The following is an 18,033-nucleotide window of genomic DNA, read 5'->3' on the forward strand; positions in this document are numbered from 1 at the left end:
ATGATGGACAGTAGATGGACATGTGAATGATGGACAGTAGATGGACATGTGAATGATGGATAGTAGATGGATAGTAGATGGACATGTGAATGATGGACAGTAGATGGACATGTGAATGATGGATAGTAGATGGATAGTAGATGGACATGTGAATGATGGACAGTAGATGGACATGTGAATGATGGATAGTAGATGGACATGTGAATGATGGACAGTAGATGGACATGTGAATGATGGATAGTAGATGGACAGTAGATGGACATGTGAATGATGGATAGTAGATGGACATGTGAATGATGGATAGTAGATGGACATGTGAATGATGGACAGTAGATGGACATGTGAATGATGGATAGTAGATGGACATGTGAATGATGGACAGTAGATGGACATGTGAATGATGGATAGTAGATGGACATGTGAATGATGGACAGTAGATGGACATGTGAATGATGGATAGTAGATGGACATGTGAATGATGGACAGTAGATGGACATGTGAATGATGGATAGTAGATGGACATGTGAATGATGGACAGTAGATGGACATGTGAATGATGGATAGTAGATGGATAGTAGATGGACATGTGAATGATGGACAGTAGATGGACAGTAGATGGACATGTGAATGATGGACAGTAGATGGATAGTAGATGGACATGTGAATGATGGATAGTAGATGGACATGTGAATGATGGATAGTAGATGGATAGTAGATGGACATGTGAATGATGGACAGTAGATGGACATGTGAATGATGGACAGTAGATGGACATGTGAATGATGGATAGTAGATGGATAGTATATGGATAGTAGATGGACATGTGAATGAGGGATAGTAGATGGACATGTGAATGATGGATAGTAGATGGACATGTGAATGATGGATAGTAGATGGACATGTGAATGATGGACAGTAGATGGACATTTGAATGATGGATAGTAGATGGATAGTAGATGGACATGTGAATGATGGATAGTAGATGGACATGTGAATGATGGATAGTAGATGGACATGTGAATGATGGACAGTAGATGGACATGTGAATGATGGACAGTAGATGGACATGTGAATGATGGATAGTAGATGGATAGTAGATGGACATGTGAATGATGGACAGTAGATGGACATGTGAATGATGGACAGTAGATGGACATGTGAATGATGGACAGTAGATGGACAGTAGATGGACATGTGAATGATGGATAGTAGATGGACATGTGAATGATGGATAGTAGATGGGCATGTGAATGATGGACAGTAGATGGACATGTGAATGATGGATAGTAGATGGACATGTGAATGATGGATAGTAGATGGACATGTGAATGATGGATAGTAGATGGACATGTGAATGATGGATAGTAGATGGACATTTGAATGATGGATAGTAGATGGATAGTAGATGGACATGTGAATGATGGATAGTAGATGGACATGTGAATGATGGATAGTAGATGGACATGTGAATGATGGACAGTAGATGGACATGTGAATGATGGACAGTAGATGGACATGTGAATGATGGATAGTAGATGGATAGTAGATGGACATGTGAATGATGGACAGTAGATGGACATGTGAATGATGGACAGTAGATGGACATGTGAATGATGGACAGTAGATGGACAGTAGATGGACATGTGAATGATGGATAGTAGATGGACATGTGAATGATGGATAGTAGATGGGCATGTGAATGATGGACAGTAGATGGACATGTGAATGATGGATAGTAGATGGACATGTGAATGATGGATAGTAGATGGACATGTGAATGATGGATAGTAGATGGACATGTGAATGATGGATAGTAGATGGACATGTGAATGATGGATAGTAGATGGACATGTGAATGATGGATAGTAGATGGACATGTGAATGATGGATAGTAGATGGATAGTAGATGGACATGTGAATGATGGACAGTAGATGGACATGTGAATGATGGACAGTAGATGGACATGTGAATGATGGATAGTAGATGGATAGTATATGGATAGTAGATGGACATGTGAATGATGGACAGTAGATTGACATGTGAATGATGGATAGTAGATGGACATGTGAATGATGGACAGTAGATGGACATGTGAATGATGGACAGTAGATGGACATGTGAATGATGGATAGTAGATGGATAGTAGATGGATAGTAGATGGACATGTGAATGATGGACAGTAGATGGACATGTGAATGATGGACAGTAGATGGACATGTGAATGATGGATAGTAGATGGATAGTATATGGATAGTAGATGGACATGTGAATGATGGACAGTAGATGGACATGTGAATGATGGATAGTAGATGGACATGTGAATGATGGACAGTAGATGGACATGTGAATGATGGATAGTAGATGGATAGTAGATGGACATGTGAATGATGGACAGTAGATTGACATGTGAATGATGGATAGTAGATGGACATGTGAATGATGGATAGTAGATGGACATGTGAATGATGGACAGTAGATGGACATGTGAATGATGGATAGTAGATGGACATGTGAATGATGGATAGTAGATGGACATGTGAATGATGGACAGTAGATGGACATGTGAATGATGGATAGTAGATGGATAGTAGATGGACATGTGAATGATGGACAGTAGATGGACAGTAGATGGACATGTGAATGATGGACAGTAGATGGATAGTAGATGGACATGTGCATGATGGATAGTAGATGGACATGTGAATGATGGACAGTAGATGGACAGTAGATGGACATGTGAATGATGGACAGTAGATGGACATGTGAATGATGGATAGTAGATGGACATGTGAATGATGGACAGTAGATGGACATGTGCATGATGGACAGTAGATGGACATGTGAATGATGGACAGTAGATGGATAGTAGATGGACATGTGCATGATGGACAGTAGATGGACATGTGAATGATGGATAGTAGATGGATAGTAGATGGACATGTGAATGATGGACAGTAGATGGACAGTAGATGGACATGTGCATGATGGACAGTAGATGGACATGTGAATGATGGATAGTAGATGGACATGTGAATGATGGACAGTAGATGGACATGTGAATGATGGACAGTAGATGGACAGTAGATGGACATGTGAATGATGGACAGTAGATGGACATGTGAATGATGGATAGTAGATGGACATGTGAATGATGGACAGTAGATGGACATGTGAATGATGGATAGTAGATGGACATGTGAATGATGGACAGTAGATGGACATGTGAATGATGGATAGTAGATGGACATGTGAATGATAGATAGTAGATGGACATGTGAATGATGGATAGTAGATGGACATGTGAATGATGGACAGTAGATGGACATGTGAATGATGGATAGTAGATGGACATGTGAATGATGGATAGTAGATGGACATGTGAATGATGGACAGTAGATGGACAGTAGATGGACATGTGAATGATGGACAGTAGATGGACATGTGAATGATGGATAGTAGATGGACATGTGAATGATGGACAGTAGATGGACATGTGAATGATGGATAGTAGATGGACATGTGAATGATGGACAGTAGATGGACATGTGAATGATGGATAGTAGATGGACATGTGAATGATAGATAGTAGATGGACATGTGAATGATGGACAGTAGATGGACATGTGCAAGACTGTACGTCCCAAATGGCACCCTATTCCCTTTAGCGTATGATGCACTACTTGGGCCCACAGGACTCTGGTCAAAAGCAGTACACTATGTAGGGAATAGGGTGCCATTTGAGGCGTAACCAATGAGACGGATAGAGCAGCAGGACTCCAGCCCCCAGAACCAGCCTGGGTCACAGTACAGACAGGAAGTCCAAACAGGGTCGTGTTCATAAGTGCACACCGTAGCAAAACGTTTTGCAACTGAAAACCAAAAAATTAAGTTTCTTATTGGACTGGAAGTTGCAGTCTGTCTTCTTCCGTTTGGTACCTTATGAACACACGTTCAGGTAGTCCCTCCCTGTTTCAGTCCTGGGCCTAATGAACATGACCCAGGTGTGTGACCAGTGGCCACAAATGTCACACTAAGGTCACCACAACACAGGACAGTCCAGGTGGTGATAGCCTGGTTCCCTCCTCAGGTCACCACAACACAGGACAGTCCAGGTTGTGATAGCCTGGTTCCCTCCTCAGGTCACCACAACATAGGACAGTCCAGGTGGTGATAGCCTGGTTCCCTCCTCAGGTCACAACAACACAGGACAGTCCAGGTGGGAAAAGCCTTGATCCCTTCTCAGGTCACCACAACACAGGACAGTCCAGGTGGGCAAAGCCTGGATCCCTTCTCAGGTCCCAGTAAGTGTTGCTGCTAACCCAGGTGTCGTCCTTTGATTTCCTGTGGACAACAGAAAGACATATTCTTTACTTGAACTGAATAATGAAATACCTTCTAAAAAGAATCAACAACAAAAAGATCATGATGCAAAACACAGCCTCATCATCATCATCATCAGCCTCATCATCATCATCAGCCTCATCATCAGCCTCATCATCATCAGCCTCATCATCATCAGCCTCATCATCATCATCAGCCTCCTCATCATCATCAGCCTCGTCATCATCATCAGCCTCGTCATCATCAGCCTCGTCATCATCATCAGCCTCATCATCATCATCAGCCTCATCATCATCATCATCAGCCTCCTCATCATCATCAGCCTCGTCATCATCATCAGCCTCGTCATCATCAGCCTCGTCATCATCATCAGCCTCATCATCATCATCAGCCTCATCATCATCATCATCAGCCTCATCATCATCATCAGCCTCCTCATCATCATCATCATCAGCCTCATCATCATCATCATCATCAGGTTTTTGCTTTTTATAAGAAGTGCTCTTTCTTGAAACCTTGACTGTTGACATTTTTGTGGATAAACAGTGGACTGATGAACAAAATACAAAACATGTGACCGTTTTTGAACTATGCCTTCAACACTCACAAGCCTGCCAACAGAAGTGAATGGAAACTGAGAACCAGCTACTGAAAATGGAGAAACCTAATGTTCCCATGGACATGTGACATGACTGGTGTGTCTGTTGTGGTACTTGTACATCTATATAGGTACATCCATATTGTGTTATAAACTGGGTGGTTCGAGCCCTGAATGATGATTGGCTGAAAGCCGTGGTAAATGAGACCGTATATCACGGGTATGACAAAACAATTATTTTTACTGTTCTAATTACGTTGGTAACCAGTTTATAATAGCAATAAGGCACCTCGGGGGTTTGTGGTATATGGCCAATATACCACGGCTAAGGGCCGTATCCAGGCACGTTGTGTCATGCATAAGAACAGCCCATAGCCGTGGTATATTGGCCATATACCACACCTCCTCCTTCCTGCCTTATTGCTTTAATAAACCCTGTGGGAATAAATGCAGGTGGAGTTTAGCTGTGGAGATGAATTAGAACAGGGTCCCTTTATAAGAAAAATGAAGTCTAGACCCAATGTTATTCTGCTACCAAAGACGTTTTGTTATTATCCTTTATATGAACCCTCAATTTAATTGTACGTAATTCTCTTTTACAGAAAGGGCCCGATTCCGACCTGAGTTAAGCGCAAGTAAATGGAACGTAATTATCTGAACTTGACTTGAAGCATGAGAATAGCGTGATGTTTTGTTTTGGGTGGAGATTGAATACCTGAAGGTGTGGCAGAGGTGTGTCTGCAGATACGGAGGATTCTGACCACTTTTACGCGCTAGGAAACTATGAATAAGGTCTAGCAAACCTACCGATTCCAAGTGGAAAAAGCATCAGATTACTTTTGTTTTCCAATCAAAAAAGAACCATTCTCCATGCACTGTAATTTACAACTTGATAAGAGCTGTTGATTAGAGCTAGGTAAACGAGTACTTGATAAGAGCTGTTGATTAGAGCTAGGTAAACGAGTACTTGATAAGAGCTGTTGATTAGAGCTAGGTGAACGAGTACTTGATAAGAGCTCTTGATTAGAGCTAGGTAAACGAGTACTTGATAAGAGCTGTTGATTAGAGCTAGGTAAACGAGTACTTGATCAGAGCTATTGATTAGAGCTAGGTAAACGAGTACTTGATCAGAGCTATTGATTAGAGCTAGGTAAACGAGTATTCAATTTCAGATGAGGGGATTGTAAATATAAGTGATAGTGATAAGTGATAAAACACTTGTTTTAGATCTATTTGACATTATAATCACTGGAGACCAATGTGAAACCAGTCATATGGCAGCAAACTGAAACATTTCAACATATCAACTTTCTCACAGAAAACTCCACGAGAAAATGTGTTGGCCAGCAAACGGGATTACATTTATTCAGCGTGCGAAAAAGCCCATTACGCACCTTCGTAAGGCAATACCAAGTACTGAGAAGTGCGTGGGAAAGGTGTGTGTAAGAAACGGGCCATTTCCAAAGTCGGAATCGGGCCCAAAGTGAATAGATCAATTGATAGCAACCGAATCGCACATTGTATCAGACGACTTCCCAAACAAAGATCATGTGCATCAGTGTCTTCCTCTGGGAGTCTACCACTTGTTTCTAGCATCGCAGAGTTATGTGTCATTATAGATCGGTTTATAAAATTGCTCATTTGTAAAAAAAATAAATACTGCATATACTGTCTAGTAAAAAAAGATATATCCCTCAAATCAAGGAATGTCCCGCGACCCCTAGGTTGGGAACCCCTGTACTAGAGTGCTCATATCCTGTCTGTCAAATGGCCACATACGTGACAGTTTAGGCATCGCCCTGTATCCAGCTGTAGGAGTTCACCTGAAGAATGTGGGTTGATGTGTCATGGTGTTTTCCTCCAGGACTCTGCGTCTGTCTCTCTGCTGCTGTTCTATCTTCTGTTTCTGTTCCTCTGCTGCCTCTACGTTGCCCTCCTCTAGCAGCCTGGTACACACACACACACACACACACACACAGAGGGACATTTGGATTCATTTGTATAAACAATAAAGCAACCCCAACTGTGTATGGTGTAATAAAGGTCATTTGATGCAGTGATTCATCACTGTGTATGGTGTAATAATGATCACTGTAATACGAAACTGTATTGCCAAATGCACATTTCTACATTGTTACACCATGCTGGTCCTTACGCCATGCTGGTCTCTACACCGTGCTGGTCTCTACACCATGCTGGTCCCTACACCATACTGGTCCCTACACCATGCTGGTCCCTACACCATGCTGGTCCCTACACCATGCTGGTCTCTACACCATGCTGGTCCCTACACCATGCTGGTCCCTACACCATGCTGGTCCCTACACCATGCTGGTCCCTACACCATGCTGGTCTCTACACCGTGCTGGTCTCTACACCATGCTGGTCTCTACACCATGCTGGCCCCTACACTATGCTGTCCCCTACACCATGCTGTCCCCTACACCATGCTGGCCCCTACACTATGCTGTCCCCTACACCATGCTTGCCCCTACACCATGCTGGTCTCTACACCATGCTGGTCTCTACACCATGCTGGTCTCTACACCATGCTTGCCCCTACACCATGCTGGTCACTACGCCATGCTGGCCCCTACACCATGCTGGCCCCTACACCATGCTGGCCCCTACACCATGCTGGTCTCTACACCATGCCGGTCTCTATGGCATGCTGGTCTCTACACCATGCTCGCCCCTACACCATGCTGGTCCCTACACCATGCTAAGACAACGGTGTGTTACTGTACAGTAGCACTCTGTCTCTCACCTCTGGTCGAGCCGTAGCCGGGTGTCTGTGGGAGGCAGCAGCAGTTTCAGTGAAGGGTCCAGCTCATTGAGCTCCATAGCAAACTTAGTGAAGCCGTAGTACTGCTCGTGGTCAGCCGGCATGGCATCTGAGAACACACACACACACACAGACACAGACACACACACCAGAGACACTCTTTTACATCCCAGGGAGATGATTCTATAAACTACAGGGTAAGGAATGCCTTTTATGCAATAAGGAACAGTGGTGTGAAGTACTGAAGTAAAAATACTTTAAAGTACTACTTAAGTCATTCTTTGTGTATCTGTACTTCACTATTTATATTTTTTTACAACTTTTTACTTTTACTTCACTACATTCCTAAAGAAAATATTGTACTTTTTACTCCATACATTTCCCCTGACACCCAAAAGTAGTCGTTACATTTTGAATGATTAGTAGCACAGAAAATTGTCCAATTCAAGCACTTATCAAGAGAACATCCCTGGTTATCCCTACTGCCTCTGATCTGGGGGACTCACTAAACAGAGAACATCCCTGGTCATCCCTACTGCCTCTGATCTGGGGGACTCACTAAACAGAGAACATCCCTGGTCATCCCTACTGCCTCTGATCTGGAGGACTCACTAAACAGAGAACATCCCTGGTCATCACTACTGCCTCTGATCTGGAGGACTCACTAAACAGAGAACATCCCTGGTCACCCCTACTGCCTCTGATCTGGAGGACTCACTAAACAGAGGACATCCCTGGTCATCCCTACTGCCTCTGATCTGGAGGACTCACTAAACAGAGAACATCCCTGGTCATCCCTACTGCCTCTGATCTGGCAGACTCACTAAACAGAGAACATCCCTGGTCACCCCTACTGCCTCTGATCTGGAGGACTCACTAAACAGAGGACATCCCTGGTCATCCCTACTGTCTCTGATCTGGAGGACTCACTAAACAGAGAACATCCCTGGTCATCCCTACTGCCTCTGATCTGGAGGACTCACTAAACAGAGGATATCCCTGGTCATCCCTACTGCCTCTGATCTGGAGGACTCACTAAACAGAGAACATCCCTGGTCATCCTACTGCCTCTGATCTGGCAGACTCACTAAACAGAGAACATCCCTGGTCATCCCTACTGGTCATCCCTACTGCCTCTGATCTGGAGGACTCACTAAACAGAGAACATCCCTGGTCATCCTACTGCCTCTGATCTGGCAGACTCACTAAACAGAGAACATTCCTGGTCATCCCTACTGGTCATCCCTACTGCCTCTGATCTGGAGGACTCACTAAACAGAGAACATCCCTGGTCATCCCTACTGCCTCTGATCTGGGGGACTCACTAAACAGAGAACATCCCTGGTCATCCCTACTGCCTCTGATCTGGAGGACTCACTAAACAGAGAACATCCCTGGTCATCCCTACTGCCTCTGATCTGGAGGACTCACTAAACAGAGAACATTCCTGGTCATCCCTACTGCCTCTGATCTGGAGGACTCACTAAACAGAGAACATCCCTGGTCATCCCTACTGCCTCTGATCTGGAGGACTCACTAAACAGAGAACATCCCTGGTCATCCTACTGCCTCTGATCTGGAGGACTCACTAAACAGAGAACATCCCTGGTCATCCCTACTGCCTCTGATCTGGAGGACTCACTAAACAGAGAACATTCCTGGTCATCCCTACTGCCTCTGATCTGGAGGACTCACTAAACAGAGAACATCCCTGGTCATCCCTACTGCCTCTGATCTGGGGGACTCACTAAACAGAGAACATTCCTGGTCATCCCTACTGCCTCTGATCTGGAGGACTCACTAAACAGAGAACATCCCTGGTCATCCCTACTGCCTCTGATCTGGAGGACTCACTAAACAGAGAACATCCCTGGTCATCCCTACTGCCTCTGATCTGGAGGACTCACTAAACAGAGAACATCCCTGGTCATCACTACTGCCTCTGATCTGGAGGACTCACTAAACAGAGAACATCCCTGGTCATCCCTACTGCCTCTGATCTGGAGGACTCACTAAACAGAGAACATCCCTGGTCATCCCTACTGCCTCTGATCTGGGGGACTCACTAAACAGAGAACATCCCTGGTCATCCCTACTGCCTCTGATCTGGAGGACTCACTAAACAGAGAACATCCCTGGTCATCCCTACTGCCTCTGATCTGGAGGACTCACTAAACAGAGAACATCCCTGGTCATCTCTACTGCCTCTGATCTGGGGGACTCACTAAACAGAGAACATCCCTGGTCATCTCTACTGCCTCTGATCTGGGGGACTCACTAAACAGAGAACATCCCTGGTCATCCCTACTGCCTCTGATCTGGCGGACTCACTAAACAGAGAACATCCCTGGTCATCTCTACTACCTCTGATCTGGAGGACTCACTAAACAGAGAACATCCCTGGGCATCTCTACTACCTCTGATCTGGAGGACTCACTAAACAGAGAACATCCCTGGTCATCACTACTGCCTCTGATCTGGAGGACTCACTAAACAGAGAACATCCCTGGTCATCTCTACTACCTCTGATCTGGAGGACTCACTAAACAGAGAACATCCCTGGTCATCACTACTGCCTCTGATCTGGGGGACTCACTAAACAGAGAACATCCCTGGTCATCCCTACTACCTCTGATCTGGAGGATTCACTAAACAGAGAACATTCCTGGTCATCCCTACTGCCTCTGATCTGGAGGACTCACTAAACAGAGAACATCCCTGGTCATCACTACTGCCTCTGATCTGGGGGACTCACTAAACAGAGAACATTCCTGGTCATCCCTACTACCTCTGATCTGGAGGACTCACTAAACAGAGAACATCCCTGGTCATCACTACTGCCTCTGATCTGGAGGACTCACTAAACAGAGAACATCCCTGGTCATCCCTACTGCCTCTGATCTGGAGGACTCACTAAACAGAGAACATCCCTGGTCATCCCTACTGCCTCTGATCTGGAGGACTCACTAAACAGAGAACATCCCTGGTCATCTCTACTACCTCTGATCTGGAGGACTCACTAAACAGAGAACATCCCTGGTCATCTCTACTACCTCTGATCTGGAGGACTCACTAAACAGAGAACATCCCTGGTCATCCCTACTGCCTCTGATCTGGAGGACTCACTAAACAGAGAACATTCCTGGTCATCTCTACTACCTCTGATCTGGAGGACTCACTAAACAGAGAACATCCCTGGTCATCCCTACTGCCTCTGATCTGGAGGACTCACTAAACAGAGAACATCCCTGGTCATCTCTACTACCTCTGATCTGGGGGACTCACTAAACACACATGCTTTGTTTTTAGATGGTGTCTGAGTGTTGGAGTGTCACCCTGGCTATCCGTAAAGAAAAAAACAAGAATATTGTGCCGTCTGGTTTGCTTAATATAAGGAATTTTAAATGATTTACACATTTACTTTTGATACTTAATTATATTTAGAACCAAATACTTTTAGACTTTTACTGGGTGATTTACACATTTACTTTTTACTTTTATTACGGTATCTTTACCTTTATGATAATTTAGTACTTTTTAATTTAATACTTCATAAGTAAAGATGTACTTACTTACAGTATATTAATATTGTTTAGCTTCAGACACATATTTTTCTAAGATATTTACTGGTATCAATAAAGATATAGTGATACATTTCAAAATAAACTATATGGATAAGAAAAGTAATTATGTAAATGTGATATTTCAGTTACATTTTTTGTAGAAAAAAAAATAATAACAATAAAATAAAATAAGTGTTTTTGCTTTGTCATTATGGTGTATTATGTGTAGATTAATGAGGGGGAAACAATTTAATTCATCTTAGAATAAGGCTGTAACGTAACAAAATGTGGAAAAAAGACAAGGGGTCTGAACTGTATCTACTAGTAGAAATCAAGATATAGACACAAGGGGTCTGAACTGTATCTACTAGTAGAAATCAAGATATAGACACAAGGGGTCTGAACTGTATCTACTAGTAGAAATCAAGATATAGACACAAGGGGTCTTCACTGTATCTACTAGTAGAAATCAAGATATAGACAGACACAAGGGGTCTTCACTGTATCTACTAGTAGAAATCAAGATAAAGACACAAGGGGTCTGAACTGTATATACTAGTAGAAATCAAGATATAGACAGACACAAGGGGTCTTCACTGTATCTACTAGTAGAAATCAAGATATAGACACAAGGGGTCTGAACTGTATCTACTAGTAGAAATCAAGATATAGACAGACACAAGGGGTCTTCACTGTATCTACTAGTAGAAATCAAGATAAAGACACAAGGGGTCTGAACTGTATCTACTAGTAGAAATCAAGATATAGACAGACACAAGGGGTCTTCACTGTATCTACTAGTAGAAATCAAGATATAGACACAAGGGGTCTGAACTGTATCTACTAGTAGAAATCAAGATATAGACACAATGGGTCTGAACTGTATCTACTAGTAGAAATCAAGATAAAGACACAAGGGGTCTGAACTGTATCTACTAGTAGAAATCAAGATAAAGACACAAGGGGTCTGAACTGTATCTACTAGTAGAAATCAAGATAAAGACACAAGGGGTCTGAACTGTATATACTAGTAGAAATCAAGATATAGACACAAGGGGTCTGAACTGTATCTACTAGTAGAAATCAAGATAAAGACACAAGGGGTCTGAACTGTATCTACTAGTAGAAATCAAGATAAAGACACAAGGGGTCTGAACTGTATCTACTAGTAGAAATCAAGATAAAGACACAAGAGGTCTGAACTGTATCTACTAGTAGAAATCAAGATATAGACAGACACAAGGGGTCTTCACTGTATCTACTAGTAGAAATCAAGATATAGACACAAGGGGTCTGAACTGTATCTACTAGTAGAAATCAAGATATAGACACAATGGGTCTGAACTGTATCTACTAGTAGAAATCAAGATAAAGACACAAGGGGTCTGAACTGTATCTACTAGTAGAAATCAAGATATAGACAGACACAAGGGGTCTTCACTGTATCTACTAGTAGAAATCAAGATAAAGACACAAGGGGTCTGAACTGTATATACTAGTAGAAATCAAGATATAGACAGACACAAGGGGTCTTCACTGTATCTACTAGTAGAAATCAAGATATAGACACAAGGGGTCTGAACTGTATCTACTAGTAGAAATCAAGATATAGACAGACACAAGGGGTCTTCACTGTATCTACTAGTAGAAATCAAGATAAAGACACAAGGGGTCTGAACTGTATCTACTAGTAGAAATCAAGATATAGACAGACACAAGGGGTCTTCACTGTATCTACTAGTAGAAATCAAGATATAGACACAAGGGGTCTGAACTGTATCTACTAGTAGAAATCAAGATATAGACACAATGGGTCTGAACTGTATCTACTAGTAGAAATCAAGATAAAGACACAAGGGGTCTGAACTGTATCTACTAGTAGAAATCAAGATAAAGACACAAGGGGTCTGAACTGTATCTACTAGTAGAAATCAAGATAAAGACACAAGGGGTCTGAACTGTATCTACTAGTAGAAATCAAGATATAGACACAAGGGGTCTGAACTGTATCTACTAGTAGAAATCAAGATAAAGACACAAGGGGTCTGAACTGTATATACTAGTAGAAATCAAGATATAGACACAAGGGGTCTGAACTGTATCTACTAGTAGAAATCAAGATAAAGACACAAGGGGTCTGAACTGTATCTACTAGTAGAAATCAAGATAAAGACACAAGGGGTCTGAACTGTATCTACTAGTAGAAATCAAGATAAAGACACAAGAGGTCTGAACTGTATCTACTAGTAGAAATCAAGATAAAGACACAAGGGGTCTGAACTGTATCTACTAGTAGAAATCAAGATAAAGACACAAGGGGTCTGAACTGTATCTACTAGTAGAAATCAAGATAAAGACACAAGAGGTCTGAACTGTATCTACTAGTAGAAATCAAGATAAAGACACAAGGGGTCTGAACTGTATCTACTAGTAGAAATCAAGATAAAGACACAAGGGGTCTGAACTGTATCTACTAGTAGAAATCAAGATAAAGACACAAGAGGTCTGAACTGTATCTACTAGTAGAAATCAAGATAAAGACACAAGGGGTCTGAACTGTATCTACTAGTAGAAATCAAGATAAAGACACAAGGGGTCTGAACTGTATCTACTAGTAGAAATCAAGATAAAGACACAAGAGGTCTGAACTGTATCTACTAGTAGAAATCAAGATAAAGACACAAGGGGTCTGAACTGTATCTACTAGTAGAAATCAAGATAAAGACACAAGGGGTCTGAACTGTATCTACTAGTAGAAATCAAGATAAAGACACAAGGGGTCTGAACTGTATCTACTAGTAGAAATCAAGATAAAGACACAAGGGGTCTGAACTGTATCTACTGGTAGAAATCAAGATAAAGACACAAGGGGTCTGAACTGTATCTACTAGTAGAAATCAAGACATAGACACAAGGGGTCTGAACTGTATCTACTAGTAGAAATCAAGATAAAGACACAAGAGGTCTGAACTGTATCTACTAGTAGAAATCAAGATAAAGACACAAGAGGTCTGAACTGTATCTACTAGTAGAAATCAAGATAAAGACACAAGGGGTCTGAACTGTATGTACTAGTAGAAATCAAGATAAAGACACAAGAGGTCTGAACTGTATCTACTAGTAGAAATCAAGATATAGACACAAGGGGTCTGAACTGTATCTACTAGTAGAAATCAAGATAAAGACACAAGAGGTCTGAACTGTATCTACTAGTAGAAATCAAGATAAAGACACAAGGGGTCTGAACTGTATCTACTAGTAGAAATCAAGATATAGACACAAGGGGTCTGAACTGTATCTACTAGTAGAAATCAAGATAAAGACACAAGAGGTCTGAACTGTATCTACTAGTAGAAATCAAGATATAGACACAAGGGGTCTGAACTGTATGTACTGGTAGAAATCAAGATAAAGAGATCATTTAAAAATCAACTGTACGGATGAGAAAAGTATGAATACTACCAACCGATGGGCTAAACATGTAAAGCCCTGATCTGTAGCATGTGTAGGTCAAGACACTGGGCTCAGTATAACAGGTTCAGGCTGTTATTACAATCATACATACTGGCTCTCCAGATGCAGGTGGCAGAGGGTGGGTCTCCACAGTACACCCCCTCGTTCCACTTCCCAAACAGTCTGTGGATGACCTTCCCCTTGTGGTCTGTGATGGTGCCCTCCACCTCGTTAACACTCGAGTTCCAGTACTTGGCCTGTACACAGGGAGGAATGCATAACATTGTTTTTGAATATCAAGCCCATATAAGCCAAAATATTGCAATATACACTTAGAAAAAAATATGCTATCTAGAACCTTAAAGGGTTCTTTGGCTGTCCCCATAGGAGAACCCTTTTTGGTTCCATGTAGAACCCATACCACAGAGTGTTTTACATAGAACCAAAAAGGGTTCAACCGGGAACCAAAAAGGGTTCTCCTATGGGGAAAGCTGAAGAACCCTTTTTCTAAGAGTGTATAGGGAATAGGGTTCCATTGGGGACAGCCCCTAAATTCATCTTATTTAATAGTTCTCAGGTTTAGTTTGTCTGTCACTCTGATCTATGAGTCATAATAGATCTTTATTTTCATCTTCATATACCAGCCAGTAGATGGCAGTGTTGAGTTATCTATGTTCAAACGCAACATGCTGAACCAGTAGAGTACAGTAGTTTACAATGAGAACCACTGAGGAGATGAGGGGACAGGATAAGAGAGGAGAGAAGAAAGGAGAGAGATGAGAGAGGAAAGAGGAGAGATGAGAGGGGTGAGAGGAGAGATGAGAGGAGAGAGATGAGAGAGGAAAGAGGGGACAGGGTAGAGGGGAGAGGGGAAAGAGGAGTGGGGAGAGGAGAGGGGGTAGAGATCAGAGATGAGAGAGGAGAGGGGAGAGTGGAGAGGAGACAGGAAAGAGGAGAGGACAGCACCGTAGAGGACAGGACAGGAGAGAGGACAGGACAGGACAGTAGAGGACAGGAGAGGGGAGAGGAGAGAGAAAAGAGGACAGGACAGCATCATAGAGGACAGGACAGGAGAGATGAGAGGGGTGAGAGGAGAGATGAGAGGAGAGAGATGAGAGAGGAAAGAGGGGACAGGGTAGAGGGGAGAGATGAGAGAGGAGAGGGGAGAGTGGAGAGGAGAGAGGAAAGAGGAGAGGACAGCACCGTAGAGGACAGCACCGTAGAGGACAGGAGAGAGGAGAGGGGTGAGAGGAGAGATGAGAGAGGAGAGGGGAGAGTGGAGAGGAGAGAGGAAAGAGGAGAGGACAGCACCGTAGAGGACAGGACAGGACAGGAGAGAGGAGAGGACAGGACAGTAGAGGACAGGAGAGGGGAGAGGAGAGGAGAGGAAAAAGGACAGGACAGGACAGGAGAGGTTATATTGTATAATGAGCTCCTACATGTCTTGACCTGGCATCCTTCTACACTGCAGTAGACCTTTCAACTCCTCAGAGACGAACACCAATTACCTGTCAGCTTTTGGAATGGGCTCTACGAAGTTCAACTTCAAAACGCAGAGATGCATGGAGTTGTTGTTCATTCAGGGGGAAGGCCATGCACAGGGTGTGTGTGTGTGTGTGTGTGTGTGTGTGTGTGTGTGTGTGTGGAACACAATTTTGACTGATTTAAGCTTTTAACAACCCTTTCACCAACCCGCATCCCTTATAAAGAAGCATTTCCACTCAGCTTGCAGCTTTCCAGTGTCCAGTTAGACTGGAGAGTGGCTGGATATCTCTCACTGAAAAGCAGCTTTATTACTGCCACGGCCAGGGGGGACTCACACACCGAGATACTGACTGCTCTAAATATCAAGTTAAACAGGTGGAATATCCCCTCCGGTTTACCCCCCCCCCCCCCCCCACACACACACACACACACACACACCGTCTCTCACCTTGATGAAGGTGACCTTACACTGGCAGATATCAGTGCTGGTGTTCCTGATGGAGATCTCTCCGTAGTGTTCTATCCAGCGCTGCCCACTCAGGATGTTGTGGATGCAGGACGTGACCTTGTTCCACTCATAGTGGTCCCCAAACCTGCAGGACGGGGAGAGGGCATGTCACAATATGTTTGTGTTTCAGTGTATGTGTGTGTGTGTGTGTGTGTGTGTGTGTGTGTGTGTGTGCGCATGAGATAAGATGTACGTTTAATAGAATTAAATACGTTTATCAGTCTATTATCAGTCTATTATCAGTCTATTATCAGTCTATTATCAGTCTGTTATCAGTCTATTATCAGTCTATTATCAGTCTGTTATCAGTCTATTATCAGTCTATTATCAGTCTGTTATCGGTCTGTTATCAGTCTATTATCCGTCTGTTATCAGTCTGTTATCAGTCTATTATCAGTCTGTTATCAGTCTATTATCAGTCTGTTATCAGTCTGTTATCAGTCTGTTATCAGTCTGTTATCAGTCTACTATCAGCCTGTTATCAGTCTATTATCAGTCTGTTACCGGTCTGTTATCAGTCTATTATCCGTCTGTTATCAGTCTATTATCAGTCTGTTATCAGTCTACTATCAGTCTGTTATCAGTCTGTTATCAGTCTGTTATCAGTCTGTTATCAGTCTATTATCAGTCTGTTATCAGTCTGTTATCAGTCTGTTATCAGTCTGTTATCAGTCTGTTATCAGTCTATTATCAGTCTATTATCAGTCTATTATCAGTCTGTTATCAGTCTATTATCAGTCTATTATCAGTCTGTTATCGGTCTGTTATCAGTCTATTATCCGTCTGTTATCAGTCTGTTATCAGTCTATTATCAGTCTATTATCAGTCTGTTATCAGTCTGTTATCGGTCTGTTATCGGTCTGTTATCGGTCTGTTATCAGTCTATTATCAGTCTATTATCCGTCTGTTATCAGTCTGTTATCAGTCTATTATCAGTCTGTTATCAGTCTATTATCAGTCTGTTATCAGTCTGTTATCAGTCTGTTATCAGTCTATTATCAGTCTGTTATCAGTCTGTTATCAGTCTACTATCAGCCTGTTATCAGTCTATTATCAGTCTGTTATCAGTCTATTATCCGTCTGTTATCAGTCTATTATCAGTCTGTTATCAGTCTACTATCAGTCTGTTATCAGTCTGTTATCAGTCTGTTATCAGTCTGTTATCAGTCTATTATCAGTCTGTTATCAGTCTGTTATCAGTCTGTTATCAGTCTGTTATCAGTCTGTTATCAGTCTGTTATCAGTCTATTATCAGTCTGTTATCAGTCTGTTATCAGTCTGTTATCAGTCTATTATCAG

At 42.5% G+C, this 18,033-nt stretch overlaps 1 protein-coding gene across 2 annotated transcripts in view; it reads right to left on the minus strand.

Annotated features, from left to right (window-relative positions):
- Positions 1 to 2,940: 2,940 nt before the first annotated feature.
- Positions 2,941 to 18,033, minus strand: part of LOC149984364 (oxysterol-binding protein-related protein 3-like) — a 124,592-nt gene continuing 109,499 nt past the window's right edge. For both annotated transcript variants that reach the window (XM_090220941.1, XM_090220932.1), the window contains 5 exons: positions 16,675 to 16,819; positions 14,854 to 14,998; positions 7,708 to 7,834; positions 6,764 to 6,886; positions 2,941 to 4,342 (listed from right to left, as the gene is read on the minus strand). In XM_090220941.1, the coding sequence (XP_090077067.1) occupies positions 4,246 to 4,342; positions 6,764 to 6,886; positions 7,708 to 7,834; positions 14,854 to 14,998; positions 16,675 to 16,819 (637 nt within the window). In that variant the 3' untranslated portion in view covers positions 2,941 to 4,245. The remainder of the gene's footprint in view (positions 4,343 to 6,763; positions 6,887 to 7,707; positions 7,835 to 14,853; positions 14,999 to 16,674; positions 16,820 to 18,033) is intronic.

Source organism: Oncorhynchus mykiss, chromosome 3, assembly GCF_057628025.1.
Source record: "Oncorhynchus mykiss isolate SJ-2025 chromosome 3, ASM5762802v1, whole genome shotgun sequence".
NCBI lineage: Eukaryota > Metazoa > Chordata > Actinopteri > Salmoniformes > Salmonidae > Oncorhynchus > Oncorhynchus mykiss.